Raw genomic sequence first — 24895 nt, 5'->3', positions numbered from 1 at the left:
CCCAAGGTCACCCTGCTAGGAGGGGAGGATGAGCGCTCCAGCCTTCTTTGACCCCTAGTCATGGGCTCTTTCTGCTGTGAAAATTTCCTAGCTGAACAGTTTCATACTTTTCTTGATGTCTGAGGTCATTATTACGTAATCAGTCACTGAAATTAAACCCTAATGGACTGTTGAGGTGTGAAAGGCCCATTGCCCTGTAAGATCTTTTGAATTCTTATGTCTGAATCATAGTTTTTCTGTCTTCTCTGCTATTGGGTTGTTCTCATTTGATTTCAGCTATTCCCTTTTTTGTTTTTGAGGAGCTGCAGACATAGAAACCAACGTGTTTTGTTTATTAGGCATGTGTAAAGTAATAGCCAGTAGCTTCTGTGTGAGAGTCCGTTGGATTGTTGGGATATATGTTGTCTCAGCAGGTCAGGCAGTGATGTTTGATTATTCCTAATTGTAAAATTGATTTTACTTTGAAAATTTTGCCAAAAAAATAAATCATGTTTAAATGAGGGAGATATTTACATAAAGTCGATGATGTCTGAGGAGCCACTCTTATCCCGTTCTCTTAAGAGTTTGAAATCAATTGTGAATAATCACAAGAGTTAGACAAAAATGACAATACCAGGTTTATTGTTAATAAACCCAGATTGGACAGCTGTCCATGAACCTAAGTCCTAAATCATGCTTCCCCTTCTTTACCCAAGCTGAACTTAACAAATGCAATCAGACCTCTGTCTCCAGAACCAGAAGACAGAAAGAACGCTATGTACATCTGGAAGGCAGGCTGCATCTGAAGAAGGTAGCGCAGGAAGGGTTAATGAAATCTGCCCTGTGACCTATTCTTCTGTTACTCATCAGAAAGGAAAGAAGTAATACCTGATACTCACAAGAAAGATTTTATTGTATAAAATGGAACAAAAATATGAGAAAAGGGAGAAAATGATTTCTTCTACATTAAGGTAAAAACAAACCTTTATGATTTAATTAGACAACATTTACAAGTAAAGGTATTATATCTTGTGAACATACCTACTTAATATCAAATAGGATAATTTCAGTGTTACGGCTTAGTAGGCTAGGAATCTGAAGACTTCTTTTACTTACTTTATTATTTAGGAGAAGCCGTAGGACAGTGAGCTCCAGTTTCGTCATCTGTCATAACGAGCGCTATAAATACATGCTCTGTCTGAGAGAAACAGATGCTACGGTGACTATGAAAGGGTTGTGGGAAAAGAGAATGACATCTGAGTACCTACTGTATGCCAACCAATGTGTTAGATGCTTTTCAGGATGTCTTGTATAATCACCATAATCAAACAAGTGTTATTCTCATTTTTCAAAAAAATTGAGTGTCAGATTCTACAACAACCATTTTTTGAGCATTTATGACAAGCCAGTCTCTGTGAATATAGTGGTGAACTGGGATACCATAAGAAAGTGGCATTTCAACACAGATGTGGAGAGTGAGGGGAGCTAAGCTCATAGAGGGAGGGTTGCCTGGTCGTGTTCCTCTCTAACCAGCTTTCCTCTACACCCTCCTCAGATAGTCTTCCCTGTGTCTATTTAGTCAGAAACTGGAATGGCATTCTCGACACTCCTCTTTCTCTTATCACATACACCCATAGGCACAAAGGTCCTGAAATGGGATAGAGATTGGGATATTTATGGAATAGAGAGAAGAACTTCATTTCTTGTATGCTTTGAGAGTTAGAATTGTCCTAACTGCATAGGGAAGACACAGAAGGGCTTTAGACTGGAATATTGTGAACCTACTCTTGGAAGAAGGCAGTTCTCCATGGGTCTCTCACATTTCTGTATGTATTATGAGTGAAGGTATTGACTGCCGTCGTCACAGACTCTCTTTTCAAGGACGTTTGTGAATAACTTTAGAAGAAAGTGATAGTACCTCCCTCCATAGCAAAGGGCAGGCATGCTTACTGTCCAGTATAATAATAAAGATAATGTCTTCCTTTGGAACCAAGGGAAGGCATGTTTACTGCCCATTATAAAAAATATTTGATATCCCTACATTCAGGGTCGTTTGGCTGCAATACAGTCCATTGCATGTGCAGGTGTCATGTCACCTTGAGGGAACTGGGGATCAGAGAACTGTCACAAGAAAATGCTGATACCTGAACTTCCATTATTGGAAGTAATAAGTCTCATTACTGTGAGTAATAAGTCTCTAACCCAGAAGTCTTGTGTATTATGCCATCTTCTGTGAAATTGTGGCGGGCTAACTTGTTAGCTTGTGAATAAGATAAAACTCAGACCCTCCGTAATTGTTGGCAGTTTTAGTGATGAGGAGGGGGTCCTGATAGAGACATGAGTTTCTGGAAGAGAAAGGATGAGGCCCTCCTGGGCCAATTGACGAGATTTGAGAGAAATTCATGAACATCATTAGTGAACATGCTGATCAACTTGTTTGGTCAGTTAGGGAATGAATGACCCTCCATTTTATTGTCTGTTGATGAGGAAGAATTGGAGAGATGAATGCAATCTAAGTACCTGAAGGTAGGTTCAAAGTCTGAAAGGTGCCCTGGATGTTGCTAGTCCTATTCCAGGCATGGGGATGTTTTTGACTATCTCAGGTCCACCCATTGTGACAAGTAGGCCAGTGACCTTCTGGAGGAAGGTTCTGACCCTCTTTGTAACAACAGTTATAATATCATGCTCTGGCCTACAAGGAAGAAAATTTGTACCCACTGTAGGTAGAAACCAAGCAAATAACTATAACCTTGGGTAGTTCACTTAGAAGATGAATGTGTGGGGTATGTGATACTTGTTAAGGAAGTATTAGCCCTCAAGGTTCTTTAGTTGCACCATTTTACAGCTTATCCCCTCCTGTAGACTATCATGCCAACCTTAGATTCACTAGGAGACTTAGAATTTCTTAGAGTGGGGCCAGGCTGCTGTAAGGGAGCTTTGGTTACCTTGGGGGAGATTTCCTTGAAAGAGAAAAGCTCCCATAGGAAACCGTAGATGAGGTATTGACTAGTCTTTGGGCCCTTATTGCCCTAGAATGGGTTTGTAATGCTGATGAAGATTACCTGTTGGAAAACGAGAAACTGACCTAATGAAATCTAGACAAATTCTTACTGTCACCCCTGTTGCCTCTCAAAACTCTCATAATTCTTTTGTTGAAGCAGTGATAGAACGTTAGAGATGTTATCATAATGGGGCAATAAATGCCCTCAATTGAAACAGACTCCTTAGAGAAATAGCTGCTGTGCAGGTCAAGCCCAAATCAAGCAAATGGAACAAATACTCTAGCCACAGCCAGAAAGTGGTTATGGCTGCTAAGTCTAGGGGTTCCCAGAACTGGAATAGATGGTGTCTGTAATGATCTTGCTGCCAAATATAGAGCATTGCATGGAATGAAAATAGTAGAAGTTTATTTGATTGAGCCTTGAGCCAGCTGACAATCAAACCTGAAAGTAAATACATCTTGTTTACTAACCTAGAACTGTTCTCTCCCTCTCTGCCCCTTGATCCCCAGCCTTGGACTCTTCTTCAGCTTTAGCTTCTTCAAGGAGGAGAGAATGGAGCTGAGTTCTCTCTGTCCTGAAGGAAGACCGCAATTCTTACATGTCTCTCTCCAAGTATGCTGGGAAACTCTGGCGAGGGCAAGGACTTCAACTTTTATGGCTCTGTGAGATACACATTAAGGAAGTATTAACTGGCCCAATTTATCATCCTGCCCAGTCCAATGAAGGAGGGGATAGCTGAATTCAGCCATGGTGGTTTGAACATGGTTTGCAGTGGGGGAAGGAAGCTAGCAGAGCTTATGGGTGGGGCCTTTTGTTCCAATTAGTGTGTCTTTGTTGTAGCTTCCCCTGCTGAATTGTAGATGACTGTACTGTGAATGTTTATGAAGTCCAGAGGGGAGTCTCCTGACCAGGAAGAGCTGCAAGTACAGAAGTGCTTCTCCCTTTGGGGCCCCACAACCCTAATGACCTCTTTGGAGCTTCAGTTCTCTATGACTCATGGTTTTTCTGATTGGAGCCTCTGGCAAAAGGAAGCAGCATTCACCCTTGGAGTTCCGGACTCATAGCTCTGACGTTAAAACAGGATATTCCTTTAGAAAAGGGTCCCTTCTAGTTAACTAGATGCCTGGCCTGTGGAGACCTTGTAACTCTTTTTTTTTTTTTTTTTTTTTTTCTGAGACGGAGTCTTGCTCTGTTGCCCAGGCTGGAGTGCAGTGGTGCGATCTCAGCTCACTGCAAGCTCTGCCTCCCGGGTTCACGCCATTCTGCCTCAGCCTCCCCAGCAGCTGGGACTACAGGCACAGGCCACCGTGCCCAGCTAATTTTTTGTATTTTTAGTAGAGATGGGATTTCACCGTGTTAGCCAAGATGGTCTCGATCTCCTGACTTCGTGATCCACCTGCCTCGGCCTCCCAAAGTGCTGGTATTACAGATGTGAGCCACCGCTCCCGGTGAGACCTTGTAACTCTGGAGTCTGATATTCCCACTTTGGGGTCCAGTCATACTCAATGAATAACAAGGGAAAGGCCCAACAGGCCTGGGTGTCAAATGGAAGTGGTAAATTTAGGAATGCAGCCAGCCTGAGGCAAGCAGAATCTTAATCTCACTTGAGAAAGTGGCAGCTGTCATCCCCCACTCTGCTGCCTGATTCACCAAGGTTCCCCTAAGTGCCTGGACCTGCTGCACTTATGGATCAACTAACCTGAAACCTAATGGTATCCAGTGGGTTGTGTTCAGCCTCACCATCACCTACTCAACCAGAAATGGACATTGTTTCTGTGCTCAGTGTTCACATTCAAGGCAGTGCTCTTAGCCCTGGCCAATACTCCCCTTAATGAATCTTGCTGTGTTTTTACTGTCTCTGGAAGTGTTGCCAATGACCTAGTTGTTTGGGCTGCCACTTGAAAAAATGCCAACTGGAAGATTATAAACTCCCCTTTTTGGGGCCACAAGCTGTGGAAATGGTTGGACTGTCACAGTTATTTATATAGATGGTAAGGGCCCATTCTCTGATGAAAAGCAGTGGGAATCAAGCTGCTGGTTCCACTTGCACCACCCAGATTGCCACCACTGCTGCCTCGCTTCATCGGAGCGCTTGACAGGCAACACACTCACAGCAAAGACTGGGCACAAGGTGATATGTGTTTCTGATATCGAGGTGACTGGCATCACAGACTTGGGGCTCCTGCCAATAGTTGACCTGTTTGTCTCAATGAAGGAAGACACACTGTACATACAGGGAGTTACTTCTGCCAATTCTTAACAGATTTACTGCATTGGACTCCTCTTAAAACTGGCGGTGGTGCCTCACTGCTACTGACACATTTTCAGGTTATGAGTTTGCCAGGTGCATTCCAGTTAGTCAGAGCCAGTGGTGCACCTTTTATTGCAGAAGCCAGGGCTGATAGTCAAAGTATTTGATAGTCTTTCCATGCTCCCTACAGTCCATAGGCACTTTGTATTGTTGAGTGTTGGAATGACTTCCTAAAATCAACTCAAAAAGATTTAAAACTCTACCTCCCTAATCTCCTCCTGGTTTGGACACGTTAATAAGACTGTTGGGTCATGAAATGCAACTGGCCCGGTTAGGGATCATCCTCTTTTTGTCCTTTCTTGGTTATGATCAGGATGAAAGAAAAGAGAGGTTATACAGAACTATTCTGAAAATTCAGGATATCATCCTGACCATTCCTAGACATGATGAGTCTTCCTTTCCCCTAATACCTATCTCAGGCCAGACTCTTTGGTACATCTGCTGGGTGGCAGCCTGGTCAAAAGATGGAACAGGAATCCAAATTTATTCTGGTTCAGCCACTTGAGTTTTCTTGTTAGATTGAATTATCCTAGGATATTGATCACTTGGTTGGGTAAACGGCTCACCAAGTGCCCTCATACCCTGTATCCTCGCGTCTTCTTCCTGTAGCCATGAAACTGAGGCTAGCTACCATGTTAGCTTGCACATAGGGTAAAATCTCAGACCTTTCATAATTATTTACATCTACTTACATATTGAAATAGTTTTAGCCACTTCCTGGAGAATGGATTGAAGAGTAAGTGGTACAAATGGGGAGTGTATTGGTTGTATCAGGGGATTTTAATTTATGGAGGTGACTGAGTGACAACATGGAGAGGCCAATGCCATCGAAAGATTATTTTTATTACTTACATTTCTCAAGAGGAAGGGGCACTTACGTTAAATGTAAGTCATTTTATTATTTACATTTCTCACAGTGGGGCACATGAAGAAGAACTGGGTTTGGTCAGGAGGCAGAAGGAGGAAGGGAAAGCCTGGGCCATAGCCTTTACTGGGGTTTCTATGGGAAAGGGAAGAGCAGAGGAAACAGTTTAGGAATGGCTAGTTTGAGTAATTTCAGTGGGCTCTGGGCTGTAGGGGTGATACCTGGTTGTCTGGTACCTGGCCCTGGGAGATTTAGGGAAGGGGACTTGCTGACAAACACAATGTAAGAAAACACAGTTTTAGAGGAGAGAAACTGCTTAGGGGGCTACTGTAGTAATCCAAATAGGAGATGACATTGGTTTTAACTAGAGAAGTGGCTGGGGAGATGAAGAGAATGAACAGATTTGAGACATATTTTGAAGCCTGCATCAATTCAATTTGATGATGAATTTAGATATAGTTTGTGTAAAGGGAGGACTCAGTGACTCCAGTTTCCAGCTTTACTTAAATGAAACATTTTGGACAGTAAACATAGCATTGGTAGAGAAATAATAAAGAGTTTAGCCCTGGACATCTTCAAGTTCCATAAGGCTGTGAGATTATTTATGTAGAGATATAAGTTAGGCAGGAGAGTGAGAGAGTTTAGAACTAAGAGGATAAATTTCAGGTGGTGATAAAAATTTGGGAACCTACAGAATATAGACAGTTAGTTAAGGAATGACACTAGATGAATTATCCAGAGGGAAGTGTAGAGTTTGAATGACTAGGGGAAGATCATGCATTTGTCCACAGCCCTACCTCCATTTGACCTACTTCTCTCTTTTAAATAACCATCTTGGCTTCTGAATGTACGTGAGTTTGTCAGCCTTAATAGGCAAAGAAGGAAGACAATTAAGCAAATGGCAAGTTAAATTATTGCATTGATTTCTACATGGTATTTGTTATACGGTGGCATGGACATGATCTGTTAAGTGTTTAACTAAAAATAGTCCCTTAGGTCTTGGATTTTATATTCTAATGTAGATAACACATCAGTAACCTGGCTAAGGAAGCTGTGGTGGCTGTTTAGTTTTGATTGCATGTTGTCTTTTTCAAAGTAGCAAGTTATGAGCTTATTGAACATACAGAAATTATACATTTTTTTTTCTTCCTTCTCTAACGCTTGTCAGTAGTTATCAGAATTACATGACTATACTTTCTTCTCCCATGTTGGCTCTGTTTTATCTCTTAATGTCAGATATCATTTCTTGGAATCATTCAGGAAGTTATCTTAGAGTTAATTTGCCAGTAATGAAGAGTGGCAAGAAATGCTGTAAAAGAATCTGGAGGTATTTCACAACTTTGGAGATGAAGGGTGCTTGATAGATTACTAGACAAGTAATCTTACTAAACTGCTCACCAAGTGCTTCCATACCCCGGATCCTCGGGTCTTCTTCCTATATCTGTGTAACTGAAGCTACTGTGTTAGCTTACAAGTAGGGTAAAATCTCAGACTTTTCATAATTCTTGCCACCTACTTACGTGTACTCATGCTGAGGAGAGTAGATGACATGAAGAAAGGAAATACGTAAGCAGCTTCCTTGTGCTAAGAGTTATGGTATGGAGAGGGAGTAGACAAGGTAAATATAAAGGATGCTCTCCATGAAACTGCAGTAATTAATTTATTTTCTTGATTTAAAAAATATGTATATATGTAGCAAGACTTCTACCAAACTTAACAGGTGTCATGACTAAGTCTTGATTCGCATATTACTTTGAAGGATATTCATGCATCCAACAAATACCAGTGTGGCACTCCATTCATGGAACACACGCAAGTCACTGCTGTTTAATGTATCAGCTGTCGATAGTTCATAATTGCTTCACTTTTATCAGAATGTGGGGCTGACTGTCATCGATTGATGGACTCAACAGCACTGTATAGAGGTTTTGGAGGTCTGGGTGCCATTTTCAACATGTTAAAACAAGGGAAATTAAGAATTTACCCATAGTAAGGCTGTACTGATTTTTAAGAATATCCAGTTCCTTTGATTTTGGCTATCTTATTAACTATTAATAATTTGTACCTACAGGATGTCATAATAATTAGCAGCATTGACTGATAGCTATATGCTTGGTTTTAAACATGGGATAATGCAAACAGTTATTGTTAAATAAAATGTATTTGGAAGATGGAGTCTTTCGGAATGTGTGGTTCATGTTCAAAAATAAATACTGGCACTCTGAGATGGAAACCTCTATGTTTGTCCCCAGGTCACATAATTAATTGGTGGCAGTATGCTGGAACCAGTAGGGCATCCCAGTCATCTCTGTTTATAAAATGTTATTAAAAATCATCTATGCAACTATAGCCTACTTGGTTATAACAGTACAAGTAAAAGTGTACCATTTACTTCTATGTTTCTAGGAACGCTTTGGTGTCCTGGTGTAAGCTGAGATAAAGATTATATTTATCATCAGAAAAATTGTAGTTATTTGTACTCTTTAAAAATTGAAACTGCGAATGACATTTGTTTTCATGTTTATATTTATAAAGTCTTCACCACACTTTGTTTCTTGTCCCTACCTCACCCCTCTTTAAGATTAGGGAAGAAAATTACAATCCACCCAGGCTTCTTTAATGCATGAAGAACTTACTTCTTCTCTCAGAGTTTTAGGCAAGGTTCATTGGGCCTCTATTGTAATAGGAACAGACATATATTTTGCTTCAATGAATGTTTCTTGAGCTCATAAGCATTTAGAAAATATTGAATGACTTACAGTTCCTTAAGAAAGTAGCCATTTTAAAAAGCATATTCAGTTAAAAATATAATTTATACAATACTCAGCAAGCTCCAACTCCCTGAAAAGATTTAGCTGCAAAGACATTATTTTCAGTGATCCTAACCATACTAGGAACAAAGAATTGCATCTGTCAAAACGGGATCTCTGGCGCTCTAAAATAATCCACACGTTTTATGAGCTTTGATAGTCAGGCAACTCTCTGTCATATTAATATTGTAGTGGCATCAAAACCTGGGCTGACCATGTGCTGCAGGTGGAATGCTCACACTCACCCAGTTCTGCAGCAGAAGCAGCTGACACTAGTAGGGAGACAGCGCCGTCTTCAGTTCCTAAGGCCACTGGGGCGTCTGTGTTCTGTCCAAACCTGAAATAGGTAAATGATTCTTCATTCAATCCTCCCTTGATAATGAACATGACTTCAGTAAATACCTGTGCTACAAATTACTCAGATGCAGTATTTACTCCTTTACTCTTTTCCTGTATCATTTAGAGCCAAACTGTAAAGATTATGAGAAAAAAAGAAATAAACTCAGGGTTAGATAAACAAATTAGAGACAGGAAATGCTACATTGAAATACTGTCCGAAGAACTTATGAAATGAGTTTAATCTTTCTTTTGAGATCTGTAAGACATTTTTGAAGGGATGAGAGGTAAGAGTTGCATGATACTGCTTTCTTTAAAGAAAATAATTATTTTTTGTAAGTTATTAGAAAAAAAGGGAATATTAATATCAGATAAGAGCATTATTATCTGATTTTATTATCTGATCATTAAGGATTACTCGCATTATCCTTATCTCTTGAATTTAGCTGTTCTTGTTTCGTTTTCATTTCATTAGAAATTAATATATTCCTCTTTTGTAAACATAAAAGACTTTATTTTATAAATATATTACATAAAATGTTAACATCTGTGTGAGCATTTATAATTGTGTTCATCCCTTCAGTCTACCTCAGATGAAAATATATACAAAATGAATTAAATAAAAATGCCTGTAATTATCCTTCCATTTTGTTGACATACATGTGTGCCTGAGACTAGAAGAGAGTCCTGTACTTTTTAGAGTGAAGTAATAATGAAAGTGAAATCTTACATACCTCGTCTCTCATCCAAAACAACGAGAACAAACAAAAATGTAAAATGTTGTTAGGGAACTTTAAATGAGTACCATCCTTATTGATATTAACTTGCCATAAAGTGTTTCTCCTACAGAAATGTTTTGCTTTAAAGAAATTTAAAGTAAAACTTGCTTTTTGAAAATTTAATGCCCCTGCATTAAATTTAATTTAATTCTGAGTAGTTTACAACACTGGGTTATGAATGTATCACCATGACAGCAGATTGCCAGAGTCTAGGAGTCAGGCGATGTGGCTTCATTAAAAGCACCTCCGGATAATGTTCTACGTTAGATTTCACTGAAAGACAGGAGCTGCTGATGAGGGTGACCTCTGACATCAAGTCATCTTACTATAAACAGAAGGCCGTGGAAAGCCATTGGTCAGAACCAAGAGTGTTTACTATCCAGGTCTCCTCCTAGTTAACCTACATAACTGCACTGCTCGTGGAGCCCGCAGGTTCACACCACAGCAAGGTGCTTTTAAGGCTACCTGTGTGTTGGTTAGAGACTATAAACCTCTCCGAGCATTCCGTAAACCTCTACCCAGGTTTCATTCTACTGACAATGGAGACTGGAATTTATTGGCTGTTGAACTTCACACACACGCACTACAGAACTCACTTCCAAATGCAACTGGAATAAATTTCAGGTTTGGGGATTTTGAATGAGGTAAGTTGCATTTAGGTTTTGGTTGAAGCATTATCATTATTATTATGTTCCATGGGCAGTCACACATTTAAGTGTAGGCAGTTCTATCTCAGAGAAAAATATTTTTCTTGTTAAAATAGTTGTTTAGATTTTTTACAGTTTTTTAGCACAAGGGTGATAGAAGAAACTTGTACATAGGAATTGAGTAAGCCAATCAATTACAGAAAAGCCCTAATCTGTTTATGGCTAAAGTTTGAAATACACTTCCTCTTTGTTTACTTTATAAAATTCAGCTATTCAAATTACATTATGTTAATGTTGGGAGAAATGCAGGTAACATGATAAGTGATAATAGATTACATTTCACTACAAAACTTTAACAGTCAACTTTGTTTTCCCCTAATAGTACATGCTACTGCAGGATTTTAAAACACTAATACCAGCTATTTAAATGAAAGGCTTTTTTTCTGCATAATTTGTTTTGAAATTTTGTGCTGAATTTGAACTTTTCATTAGAATATGAGGTGTAGTCATCTCCATAAATATGTCATATTTTTAACAGAATGAATGTTTCCCTCCATTCATGGAACTATTTTCTTCTGAAACCATAATAGTAAGGTCAAGTTTAATTTTAACTTTTTAAAGAATCCTAAAGTTTTCAGTGAGGTTTACCTTCCTTTAGATGTGTACTGAGCATACTTTGATTTAAAACCTTGTTGTGGAAGCCTTTGGTATGCTTTGGTTTAAATTATTTAAATATATCTTGGTGTCTTTCTCAAGAAGAGAAAGTGTAAATTGCTGTTTTGCTGCATCAGAGGGTTGAGATGTGGGAGACTTGTCACAATAATAACATTATTCGTTTTGTTTAAGACAATTGAGGGAAGCTTTGCTGTGTTGGGACTGTATTCTTGTGAGAACAACACAATTCAGGTGGAGAAAATATTCTCTGTTCTAAGTATTTGTGAGTACTGATTTACTGTCAGAGGTAGATAGTTTAGGGAACCTGCTGGAAGAAAGGGAGGATAGATTATCCCAGTCAATAAGTTTTCCTGTTTGGTTTACAGGGTCTACTGAGCATCAGTCAGCACTATCCAGTCCTACTTCTTTTCTGAGTTGTAGGTACTATTTTCTGAAATACTCTGCAATGGAATAATGATGTTACACTATCTTATTTTGCGTTTTGTTTGTTTTCTAACCGAAAGTTCACTAAACCACTAAAATATTACTTATCAAAAATGACCAATAAATGCAAATACCAATAACCATATAATGGGTTCTAACTTTTTGCGGGAGGAGGAAGAGAGCCAGAGAGACCAATTTTTTTTTTTTTTTATCTCTACTTTGGTTTTTCTCTTTTGTTCTCCAAGTTCCTTATCAATAACTCTTGTTAGCAGTTTCAAAATTGTATGATCTAACTTTTTGATCCTGTAGCAACCCTGTAGAGGAAGGTGGTTGTGTGAGTCCAGAGGCGGCACATATTTTGCTTTAAGGGAAATGGTGCAAGCCAAATTTAACAGGTAATGCAGCTGTTGAAGAAATAGAAAAGCCAGATGACTTCCTCCGTGTATTAAGGAAACCAGGATAAATTGTCCTTAGAACCAGCTCCCAGAAAGCCATTTTAATTGAGGTCAAAGAGGAAGAAATCATGAGTATATCTCAATTATTTATTAGGTTTACCTAGAATGAGACCTTCACTACAGATATACCTAATCTATAATTCCCATACTCTTTAACCCTTGAGCATTCCTGCTGTATGAATCCCTTTTACATTTAGACTGCAGAGTGTATTTGTTTATGACAGTCCAAAATTTAGGGACATAAAAATTGTGAAATTAACTGACTAAATTTTACTTTCATCTAAGGAATAAGCTTCTGCATCTAAAAAATATTGTAATAAATTTCTTAGTTTTAGTTGAAGTTACACAGTTAATGATGCTGTTTCTTCTGGCCGCATACTTGTATGTGTGAAATGTTTCACACAGAACTATTTTCTCTTCAGCTTTTAGTTTACAGGTAATTTAAATTGTTTTTTAAAATTTGACTTGAGTATTTCTTCTCAAACAAATCATATAATTTGCATTCTTGGTGTGTAAATTATGCTACACTCTGTGTTTTATTAACTCTGCTGATGAAGAATTTTATTTTAGGAGTAAAACCTGAGAAAAGGTGATTTGTAATCTCTTTTTATAATAATGGTTATAGAACAGAGATTTAATATAAAACTACTTTAAAATAGATTTTAAAACTCAAAAATGTTGCTACAATGTTGTGGAAAATATCAGATTCAATCCAGCATGCTATGAATACATTTTTTCTTATTGTATAAAGTTTAATTTTAAAAATAAAGAACTTAATGCCAACATTCTTGAATTTTCTCTTTATAAATGTTGCTATTTTAATGGAAGATCAAGAAGATAAAATATGTAAAATTCAAAAATATGCCTTTTTTACACTCTTATTTTATCATTGTATTGTTCTAGAAATATTTATATTTTATATAAATTAATCTACAGATAGAGATATATGTTGTTAAATTTAAAATTGCTTTTAAAATTTTGTGTGCATTCTATCAGTTATTTTTTAAAGTTGGAGAATTTCTAATTTTTTAAAAAGTGATGGTGATACTATTGGGAACATTAGGAGAGTTTTTATATATACTTTGAAAATGTTTTTTAAAGTTTAGGCGTATGTATGTACTTATACAGACATACACACACAGGTGAACTTTAACAAAACTTTTGCATATGAATTGAACAATTTTATATTGCTAAGTGAGACAACCTTTATAGTTAATTATTGTTCAAATTGAAAAGGTTAGTTATTTCTACTTACTAGGCAAATAAATGATGGTGTACTAGAGTATATTACATAATGATTGATATTTTATGTTTGGAAGCAAATGATATGTAACTCTGCCCTTGGCCAAATTCTTTTGAAGTTTAATGACCAAGATGAGCTGTCTTTGTTAAGTGGTAGAGCACTGGGTTGTCTGGAGTCCTGTTGGGCTTGGCAGATCTTGATAAATGGGTGAGTTTTTCTTAACCTTGTGGCCAAAGCATTCCAATATCTTAAAAGAAAAAAAATTAGAAAGATATAGAAGATGTTGCCAAAAACATGAGCAAATTTTCTCTATTTAGAGGACTAGGGTAAAATTTTAAGATGATTTTTAAAGCAATGTTTGTGAGAATTCACAAATATTCACTTTAATGGAGGGAAATCTAAAGTTTCTGATAGGTAATACTGCTGGAATTCTTCTTTCCTGGTTCAGTGCGAAGCTGCACAGCAGTCAGCAATTTTAATTTAGTTGCAGAAGATTCTACCAAATTAACATTGTGATCATTAAGTGATAATTCTTTAATTTAGACTAAAGTATTTCATTTTGCTCTTTTTGTTATTCTAATACATTGTAAAGCATTTATCCATCTTTCTTGTGACACCTGGGACGGCAAAGGAACATATAAACAAAAGGTGTAAAGAAGACCACGATATATGAGGAAGTATCTCTTTAGGTGTTTGTTTATTGTGCACATTTGTGAGAAAAAAAATTCTTTTAGTGCTTATGTATAGTATTTATGCATAGTATTAAGGCTGGACAGTCTAGTCTTTTTTCCAGTCTTAGAGTGGGGGCTTTCATATGAGCTGTAACATGATATGTTAAAGCATCTTACGGTTCCTTTTGTGGCATTTTTAAGTACTGTGTTAGCTTTGCCTGCCCCACTGGGTAATAATGAAAAAATATACCATTAGAAGGAGTTTGAAATTTTCCTAAATAATTCATAAAGCCGATATGGCATTTATGGCAGGTGAAAAAGGACTGTGGCATAGCTAAGGAGAAAATGCGCTTTGGAATTTTAAAAGTTAATGTGGCTTGACATTTGGTTTAATACTTACATACTGTACATATATAATTGTGCTTTGTTTTTCTGTTATTGTTGCTAAGTTGCTTTTTGAATATATTCAGCCTTGCTGTGAACTCTCAAATCATTTGGAGGCTATTGTGACAGTTGTAGTTGATGAAGAGTTATAGACTATAGGAGTTTTTCCACTTAAAACATAATTCCTCCCTAGTGCATGATTTTGTCTAACCTCCCTCCCCCAAACCAGGGTCCTGGAAGGCCCTCGCATTAAAGGCCAGAAATCAAGTGAGATCTTGCCTGTGACAGCCCAATACTAAAGGAGTAAAATAATTTCGGCTTCAGGTTTTTGGTGGTGGATTTTTATTTATTAATTCTCTAACTCCACTAGTCTTAATAGGTATGCTATTTTGTCTGCTGTTGCGCTTAAAATAGAGTATTCAATTGTATCTTTGATGCGTAGCAGTTAAAGAAGGGTTATGGCAGGTTTTCTTTGAATGGAAGTAGATGCAGACTTCCAGGTATGCAGTAGAGTCCTCTCACTTTTATAGTAAATAAACAGTGTTTTGGGCTTTTAGAAACACAGTTTTGGGGTTGCCAGGAAGAAGCTTGGTTAAGGAATGAAAAGAGGTTGAAAAGTGATACAGTAAGAAAATGTAGGAATAAATAGACTTCCCTAACTACATGAAAAGAATTTCAGAAATGTGTACATTTTACAGCTGCAAGATCTTTGTTTCTAAGGAAAACAAAGACACTTTATTAAAAGTTTTTTATTATTTAAAATTGGATTTCTACAAACTGTATTTCTAAGACTTTAATTTTTTGACCACCATTTGGCAAAATGACATTTTATTTTCCTTGAAAAGCCTCTCAAATTTGTATGAACATGTTAAGACAGAGAGGTAGGTTTTGAAACTCTTGGTGACAACTCTTGTGTTCCAAAGATTTAATGTTTCGAGATTTAAAAGTCAAGAAGTGAAGTATAACATATGTGAAAGAGGCCGGGCGCGGTGGCTCAAGCCTGTAATCCCAGCACTTTGGGAGGCCGAGATGGGCGGATCACGAGGTCAGGAGATCGAGACCATCCTGGCTAACACGGTGAAACCCCGTCTCTATTAAAAAATACAAAAAAACTAGCCGGGCGAGGTGGCAGGCGCCTGTAGTCCCAGCTACTCGGGAGGCTGAGGCAGGAGAATGGCGTAAACCCGGGAGGTGGAGCTTGCAGTGAGCTGAGATCTGGCCACTGGACTCTAGCCTGGGTGACACAGCGAGAGTCCACCTCAAAAAAAAAAAAAAAAAAAAAAGTGAAAGATAGAAAATGAGTCATATTGAGAAATGTTGACACATTTTTAGCCAGGTGAGAAAGTGAATCTCCAAGTTCATATCCCTATGGGCCTAGCAGTACACCAATCCTACGATGATCTTCACAACATAAATCATATTTACTTGGATCCAAAAATAATCATAGGTTATCACAGTAAAGTGTACATCTTGTGGGAAGTCCTTGAGTGGTACTAAGTTTTAAATATTATATTTAGGACATGAGCATATATTTTCTTTCACAAGTATAGGTAACTAAACTTTGGAATAATTTTTAGTAAAAGCTTATATTGTAAACATTGTTTATGTTTTGCCTATTTCATGTATTACATTAGAACTCAATTTTTAAATTAATACCTACTTTTACATATTTTTATGTTCCTTCATACATTCCTGAGGTATGTAATAGGAAAGGATATATGTAATAGAAAAGGATATATTTTAATTCATATGTATTCAATGCTGCTAAATAGAAACCAGGATGATATAGGACAGCCCATTAAACTCTCTGTATCAGTCACTTATCAATGTTTTAAAAAATTAATGTGATAAGGGCCAATCAATTGAGATGCATTAAATAAGAATATGATTGCTATTCCTAGAATAAAGCTGGAATAATTATTTCAAATACTTTTAAATTCCATTATTTAATTTAAAATTCAAATATGAACAACTTGTATTAGAAAATATGAAAAATGTCATATAGCCATGAATATTTCAAGAAGTCTTTTATTTTCACTAAATTAGAAGCTAAAGGTAACTAAAGTTAGATACCATTCTGATTTATCAGGCAATAATTTACAACAATTTTATTCAACCTAGTCATAAAATTCATTTTATAAAGTGTACATTCATGTAAGACTCTAGGCATTGATATACTACAGTTTTTTGAAATAGATATCACTTATTCAGTCAGATTCACATCTTAGAGTATTCGCATTTGAAATACCAACAAAGCCAACAAATCTAAATTGTTGTTGACAGTAATTCTGTATCATTTTCTATGTTTACAAAGAGTTTGGCATGCAATAATCTGTAATATAATCTCCATTTTTGGAAAGAAATATTTTTATATCTGCTTATCCATGTTTTCCTTAATCTATAATGCATTTAATCTAATTTACATTACGTTTTATATTTTCTATGCAGTTCACTGAAGAAATAGTCTTATCATCCATAAGAATATGTATTAATAAATTATTCATTACATAAGCAAACTTTCATCTGTGAAATTTTTATCTAGAATTTATAGTTGCTGAATCCTCTTTTATCAGTGTATAATATGTCCTAAGACTCATTTTTATTATTTTTATTAATGCTCATTTCAAAACAAAATGAAGTCCCAAAAAAGATCTTTTGAAAATGTTTTCTTACATTATTCTATTCTTTTTACATGTTTTCGTCTCATTAATGTTTCAGGATTTGTAATCAGAATGATTCACTAGAAGATAATTGGGATAACCGAGCCCAGCTATTTTAGAAGATGATAGATATAATAAAAGAACCTTGCTCTTATTTGCAAACTTTTTTTATTAGTTAATTCTCCTCAAAAGATTGTGAGCTTCTCAAAGCAGCTAGTGGTTTGGAAACATTAAAAAAATTAAGGTTGATTTTTATATATTAATGTAATAGTCATAATTCAAAAGATTCCAGAAATTATGGCATTTTCTACATATGTTTTCCATATATTGAAAGTATTAATTATTCTCAATACCAAATCCTACATTCTTTATAATTTATTTTAAAGTATACTTTATGTTACTCATGTAAATACAACCTAAAAAACTTGAGGGGTGAATAGTATTGTGAAGGAAGAGATGCATAGTATTGTGTAATAAGAGAAATTATATTTAAAAATAATTGTCTGACTAATGTAATAATATTGACCAGTCCTCTCTACTCCTTTATTCTGCTTTATTTTCTTCTTAGCAATTACCACTGCTTGCATTGTATTCTTTATTTACCAGTTTCTTTATTTCTTGTATGTCTCCTCCACTACAATGCATGATCAGGGCAGACAGGTGTTTGCTGGTCTAGGTCAGTGCTGTTCACTAGAAAAATGATACAAATCCTATGCGTATTTTAAATTTTCTAGTAGTCACACTCGAAAAGTAAGAATCAACAGCGGAAATTGTTTTATTTAACACAGTATGCCCAAAATATCATTTCACTCTCAGTATCAAAAATACTAAGATATTCTACTTCCTTTTTTTCATAGTAAGACTTTGAAATCTGGTGTGCTTTTACGCTACCAGCACATCTCAGTTCAATTCAGCCCTGTTTCAAGCTCTAAATAGCCACGTGTGGTTAGTGGCTCCTGTGTCAGACTGCTTACGTCTAGTTCATCTCTGTGGCTGGAACACTGCCTTGGATATCTCAGGCATTCAGTAAAGCCTTGCTGAATGAGCAAATCTTGATATTTTGGACAGAAAAAGAAACAACCCAGAAGTTGTTTTTCACATTAGATTTTTTTTTTGCCTGCTTTTGGGGTAGTGATGGCAGTGGATGCTACAGATATCTGGATAATTTTTTTCAAAACTACTATTTATTTTGCCTACATGGAGTTTAAATATTACTAGTGCTTGGTAAAAACTGGTTACTTCAGTAGTCTAGTTTAAAGGATCCCTTTAATGACTGATGTATTGTAAAAGTTACTAGTAGGTTCTTCTTTGAAAATTGTTCCACAGAACTTTAATTTCCACTCTTAGTTTTAAATGGGAGATATTAGTCAAGGGTACAACATTTTACTTATGCAAGGTGGGTAGTTCCCAGAAATCTACTGTACAGAATAGTGCCTATAGCAACAATATAGGCAGTACTATTGTATATTTTAAAATTCACTAAGAGAGTAGATTTATATTAAGTTCATACACACACACAATTTGGGAGGAAACTTTTGGAAGTGATGGATATGTTCACAGCATAGATTACAGTGATAGTTTCACAGGTGCATTCTTATCTCAAACTCATCAAGTTGTATACATTAAATAGGTCTACCTTTTTGTATATCAATCATACCTCAATAAAGTGAGATTTTAAAAAGAAAGAAAAGTAAACTAATAGAAACAACTGGCAAATGTAGCATAGGAGAGAATGAAAGGATTGATGTGTGGCCTTAAGTTGTAATTCCAGCCTTGCTAATGTTAGCTGTGGGATATTAGGCAAGTTATTGAGCCTCTTTGCACCTCAGTTTTCTGGTTTTTAAGAGGAGGATTTTATTCATCATACCTGTCTTCATACATTAAATGAGATTATATATATACATAGTCTAGCAGAGTGAGTGGGAAAGAATATTTGCTTAATAAATGGCAGTAATTATTATTGTTATATAATTGAAATCAAATTTTTAAATATTAAGATGTTTTGATCTTCATTTTGAACATTTTAAATTCATATGTTTATGAATTTTAGGTTCTTCATAGGTTCTGGTTAAAATGCCCTCATAGATCTGAATTTGAAGTCTGCTACATAACTTGCTTGCAGGTTAATGTTTCTGCTTCTCAGTGTTACTATATGGGAACTGGGAAGAAAATTGTATATATCTAAGCACTGTGCCTGGCATGTAGTAAACACTCAAAAATTTTAGCTATTATTCATCCATTCCTTCATCTGAAAAATTTAGAATTTTGATATTTGTGTTTTCATTGAATACTAATAGTTACTTTTCTTAAAATAGTTAAACATTTAACTCCTTTTCATGGTGCTTGGAATTTTCCTGTATTTTTATAATTTCTCTGAAGAGATACTGCATAGGTTAAAGTTCATTTTATTGCAGCAAGTTGCATTCATTTACGCTATCCATCCTTTCTCTCTTGGTATGTGTGTGTGTGTTGTGTGTGTGTATATATATATTTCTATGGAACAATTTTCAACTTTTTTTTTTTACTTGCCCACCCCCTGGTGTGTCTTGTGAAAACTAGGATTTGAATTTAACTTTTTGGCATGAAATTCTGACTCATTTCTTGGCCTGCTTGTTTTCCACTTTATTCAAAAACACATTCAGAAGTAAGCCTGGGGTAATGGTGCATGCCTGTAGACCCAGTTACATGGAAGGCTGAGGCAGGAGGATGGCTTGCACCAAGGAGTTTGAGACTGCAGTGTACCATGATTGCACCTGTGAATAGCCACTGCACTCCTTCCTAAATGATAGTCATTGAAGGTTCTATATGTTTTGTAAGAATATTCTTATGTAGCATATATGGTTCAGCACTTGCCATTTAATGAAGTCTCAAATGGAAGAGTGTGTTCAGATTATCCATTTGCCTCTAATTCTATGATCAGAACACTAGAAATATGTTTATTGATGATTCCTTTAACTCCTCTACCTTAATTCAGAAATAAGATAGGGTTTTGAAGTAATTTGAAGATGTCATAAAATAACCTTTTTTGTCTTCGGTATATCTCAACTTTCTTTTCAAGTACAGTTAAAAAGATCTGATAATATTCTAGTTAATACTTCAATCAATTACAATATTCTGTCAATTCTATCTCAGAAGTGTTTGTCAAAAAAACCCTCTCAGTTCACCCCATGGCTCCTGTCTTAATTTGGGTCTTCACCATCTCTCATTGACAGATTGAATGGTTCAAAGTAGCATTTGGGGAGAACCTGCTCAGGGCTGGGGATATGATGAGCAGAGATCAATGCCATCTCTGCCTTCATGGAACTTCTACTATCCCTTTTGTTGCATTAGGCTTTTCCCAACTTTCAGCCCTCACCTCATCCCCCTTCCACATTAGCTTCTATAGCATCTCTACCCAGTTTGTTTTTTTACAACCTTTCAATGGTCTTCATTGACCAAAGGTTAAATTCCAAACTCTTTACCATACATAAGGGCTTCATAATATGCTTCCTCTGGCAAACTTCTTGACACTGAAATTCCTACCATTTCCCACATGTAGTCTTTGAAGACTCAATTCAGAACTCACTTTCTTCATTGCCTTTTCCATCTTCCTTTGTCTGGGTTAGTTTGTTATATGAACACTCACAATACTTTAGATAGACTTCCCCTAGAGTAGTCATGGTATCCTAAATATTATTCTTCTCTCATTTGATCATGAACAAATGAATGAAACCCCTAAAAATAACCACTCTGATAAATGGTTATTTTAATATATAAAGGAATTTATAATTCCTTCCTTCCTTTCTTCCTTCCTTCCTTCCTCCTCCTCCTTTCTTCCTCTTCTCCCTCTCCTCCTCCTCTTCTTCTTTCTCTTTTTCCTTTTCTTCCTCTTCTCCCCCTCATCCCCTTGTCCCCCTCCTCCTCCTCCTTCTCTACCTCCTCCTCCTCCTTTTCCTTCTCCTCTTCTCTCTCTCTGAAACCACTTTTTTTTTTTTTTTTTTTTTTTTGCCCCTCCATCTCATGGTACTGATTACCATGTTAAGGGCATAGAAGACATTACATAATAAAACAGGATGACAATCTCTTTGCTGGTCAGTTTTATTTTCATATTGTGTAAGTGTATACACAAGATGCAAAAGAGACTACAGAGTTAATCAAGAAAATAATTGATTTCCCAGGTTATAAAAATGTCTGGACTTTGTATTAAAAGCAAAAGACAGGGATTTTTGAAAATGTAGGGTTTTTGTGAGTTTGTTTTTTAAGCATTCTTCTGAGACAGAGGAGGAAAAAATTACTTTGTGAGTTGGAAAGACAATGCTGTATCTTCAAAGCATAAGACTTACTTTTAAGTGGTACTGTTCATATTGCAGTTCACATTGCACACATGTTCCTCATAGTATATATTCAGAAGGTTTTTTTTTTTTTTTTTTTTTTTTTTTGCTTCCAAACCACGTATTGGAAGTAAAACTCCTTGGATTCCATAGGTTGCATAGTTAAGTTACTGAAATATGAACTCCCAGAAATAGTGGGCTTATAAATGTATATTGTACATTTTTCATGTTAACCAAGAGATTTTTGAAGTTTAGTCTACTCTGCATATACTTTTAAGACCATAATAATCAGATATAGATATATGTGCTTGAAGTGAAATTGTGGAAAGCTATGGATTTCACCATCTTTAGAGATGTATCACATACTTTTGTCCAGAAATAGGTAGCGTGCCCTAGAAGTATGAGTTATTCTCATCCTTTACCTCTGTGGGTTAAAAACCACAAAGTTGAAATACAGTCTGCAAGATATACTGAAAATATATGTGTGAAGCAGTGCTAAACTTAATTGATATGTGGAGACATATATAAAACATACAGCCAGTAGATTGAGAAAATGAAAATTAGTGTATGAACATTTTAGTTAATGCTATGCTTTGCCTCAAAGCCTGGTGTTTATTATTATGTGCTTTTAGTAGGAGACAGAAGCAGTATCAATTGGAAAAACATTTCTTAGTGGATTGAGAACAGTATAGCTTTCTAGTTCCTAAGTGGGAAACCTGGTTCTTTGGTTTCTTTGTTCCTAGTTAGGCTTGTCCCCAGTTATTTCAGCTGAACATTTTACATACTAATGGAGTCCAGGGAAGTGTATTTGGCAGCTGTTCATGGGATAATAATGAAATACACTATTTAGTACTGTATGCTGCTGCTGTAAAGTGTGGGGGGTATTTTATAGAGAACTTGGTGAACAGAGCTGTATCCACTTTAAATAGCGTGTGAACCTGAGTGAGGAAGTTGTATTTTCATGTGAGAATAACTAGTACTCTTTTCTTACAGGTAAAGAAAACGTGCACAGAATCAGATGTTTCAGAATCTCAGAATTCCAGGTACAGTAAAATAAAGACCGAGACTCCACTAAGGAGAATTGCAATTTTGGAGCACTAGTAAGATGTTGTACATGAGACACAATTGTGATTTGGAACATTGAGCTTCTTGAAGAACTTATCTTTATGGAAACTGTATATCATGCTGGCTAGCGTACCACTACTCATAATATTAGTAAAAACGACTGTGATTGAAGTCAGTTTTAAGGAACCATAGTGGAAATATCTCTAGAAACATGTGAAAAAAATAATACCTTGGCATTAAGTTAATCTTCATTTTTTGTTCTAATTTCTTTTTATAATGTTTTGAGTCTAAAATTGTGCCAGATACTGAATAACTATCAAATCTGTATTTACAAAAAATAAAAAAAAAACTGTGATATTTCTTTTTCTTTGCAGTGAAACATTGCTAGGTTTTGAAACTGTTGTCAAATTAGGAAACTCATAGTTAACTTTGGCATTCTCATTTGGGTTGTTTGGAGCTTGTGGGAATGATGAATTAAAGTGGTCAGACCACTTCATATAGGAATTTAGCACCATTTAGTTGTTTGTGGTTGAACCAGATGCCCAACAGATTTTTTTAGACCTACACATTTTCATTGCTTTCATTTCAAAGTCCAGGCTGCAATTTTGAATGGATAAGTAAAAGTATCATAAATACTGTGACAATAATAAACACATGTTCTTACTATGTTACGAGTGATATGACTTAACCTATTTGTATTCAATTGAGAGATGAGTCTCACTTTACCTTGTCCTACTTGCTCCAGCATATAGTGCATGTAGTGATTTTCTTGGTACACCAAAACATTGCAGATCTAGGTAAAATATTAATGGCCAAGGCCAAGGCAGGCGGATCACCTGAGGTCTTGGGAGCTAGGAAAAACAAAGCAATATAATCATCCTTATTATTAATATTTCATATCAAAATTGTTTAGCTTTGAGGCTACTCAGGATTTTTGGACAGATAATACTATGCTTAAGTAAATTTTAAACTAACAGAAAGCAATCAAACTGATTCATTGTTCATAGTTGGTATCATTAAGTTGGAGAAGAAGTAGAAAGAGTTCAGAGCTCAGTGTATTTAAACCTGGAATTAAATCATTCTTTTTTATCTAGAAAATCCCAGCCCATGTGGCCTTAAAAATATAATTTTATTTGTAAGAAAAAATAGTTGTTTTTAAAGACTGCTTAAAATATATTTGTCATTTAATAATAAACATCTCTGTAAATGGAAAAGTAGCCTGAGCTCCTGGAAATCAGCGGTTAGTTGCCATGGATTAGCTGCTGCTTAAAGTTTCCTAATCTATAATATAAATGGGTAAAATCAGGCAAATCAATTTCTAAGAACTTCATAACTTTGTACTATCAAAAACAAGCAACAAATACAATAATTTTTCTTAAAATGTGAGATGGAAAGACCTTCAAGAAGACCTAGAGTCATTTGGTGGTTCAGTTTGCGCAGACATTTTGATAGTAACACGTCTCCTCTTCTGACCAGTGGTGCAATGGCCAATCTCCACACTCTGGTCAATATCCATCAGTAACATAAAAATGTGACTGTTCTTGGATCCTGTATTTATTCACCAATATTAGGTCTGAGAGTGCCAGAACTGGCACTTAGTTAACGTATTGATGGAACACCAAGGAGAGAATAAAAATATACTGATGAGCACTTGGCACAAAAAGGATACAAGAATTTCCTGAATAGTGAACAAATCAAGGAATGCTTAAAATAGCATTTATTATATTCATGTACTGAGGTTCAGTTTTTGTAACCTGTCAAAAAACAAAAAAATGACAACCAAACAAGAAAAAATGTCTCTAATACAGACACTGGGCAGCATTATTTTAATACATACATATATGGGTACATTCTTTTTTGCTCATTAAGAACCACAGGGCCGGGGGCGGCGGCTCATGCCTGTAATCCCAGCACTTTGGGAGGCCGAGGCGGGCAGATCACGAGGTCAGGAGATTGAGACCATCCTGGCTCACACAGTGAAACCCCGTCTCTACTAAAAACACAAAAAAATTAGTCGGGCATGGTGGTGGCCGCCTGTAGTCCCAGCTACTTGGGAGGCTGAGGCAGGAGAGTGGCGTGAACCTAGGAGGCAGAGCTTTCAGTGAGCCAAGATTGTGCCGCTGCACTCCAGCCTGGGTGATAGAGTGAGACTCTGTCTCAAAAATAAATAAAAAAACCACAAAATATATATTTTCTCTCTCTTCTTCCTGTGTGTGTATATGTGTATCACTCTCTGTGTGTGTGTGTGTGTGTGTGTGTGTGAAAGAGAGAGAGACAGAG

At 36.3% G+C, this 24895-nt stretch overlaps 1 protein-coding gene across 14 annotated transcripts in view; it reads left to right on the top strand.

Annotated features, from left to right (window-relative positions):
- EYA4 (EYA transcriptional coactivator and phosphatase 4) overlaps positions 1-24895 on the top strand; it is a 282485-nt gene that overhangs the window by 121588 nt on the left and 136002 nt on the right. For all 14 annotated transcript variants that reach the window (XM_050787975.1, XM_050787987.1, XM_050787985.1 and 11 more), the window contains one exon: positions 22544-22593. In XM_050787975.1, the coding sequence (XP_050643932.1) occupies positions 22544-22593 (50 nt within the window). The remainder of the gene's footprint in view (positions 1-22543; positions 22594-24895) is intronic.

The sequence above is a fragment of the Macaca thibetana genome, chromosome 4, assembly GCF_024542745.1.
Source record: "Macaca thibetana thibetana isolate TM-01 chromosome 4, ASM2454274v1, whole genome shotgun sequence".
Lineage (NCBI taxonomy): Eukaryota > Metazoa > Chordata > Mammalia > Primates > Cercopithecidae > Macaca > Macaca thibetana.
This window is presented reverse-complemented; position numbering and strand designations above follow the sequence as displayed.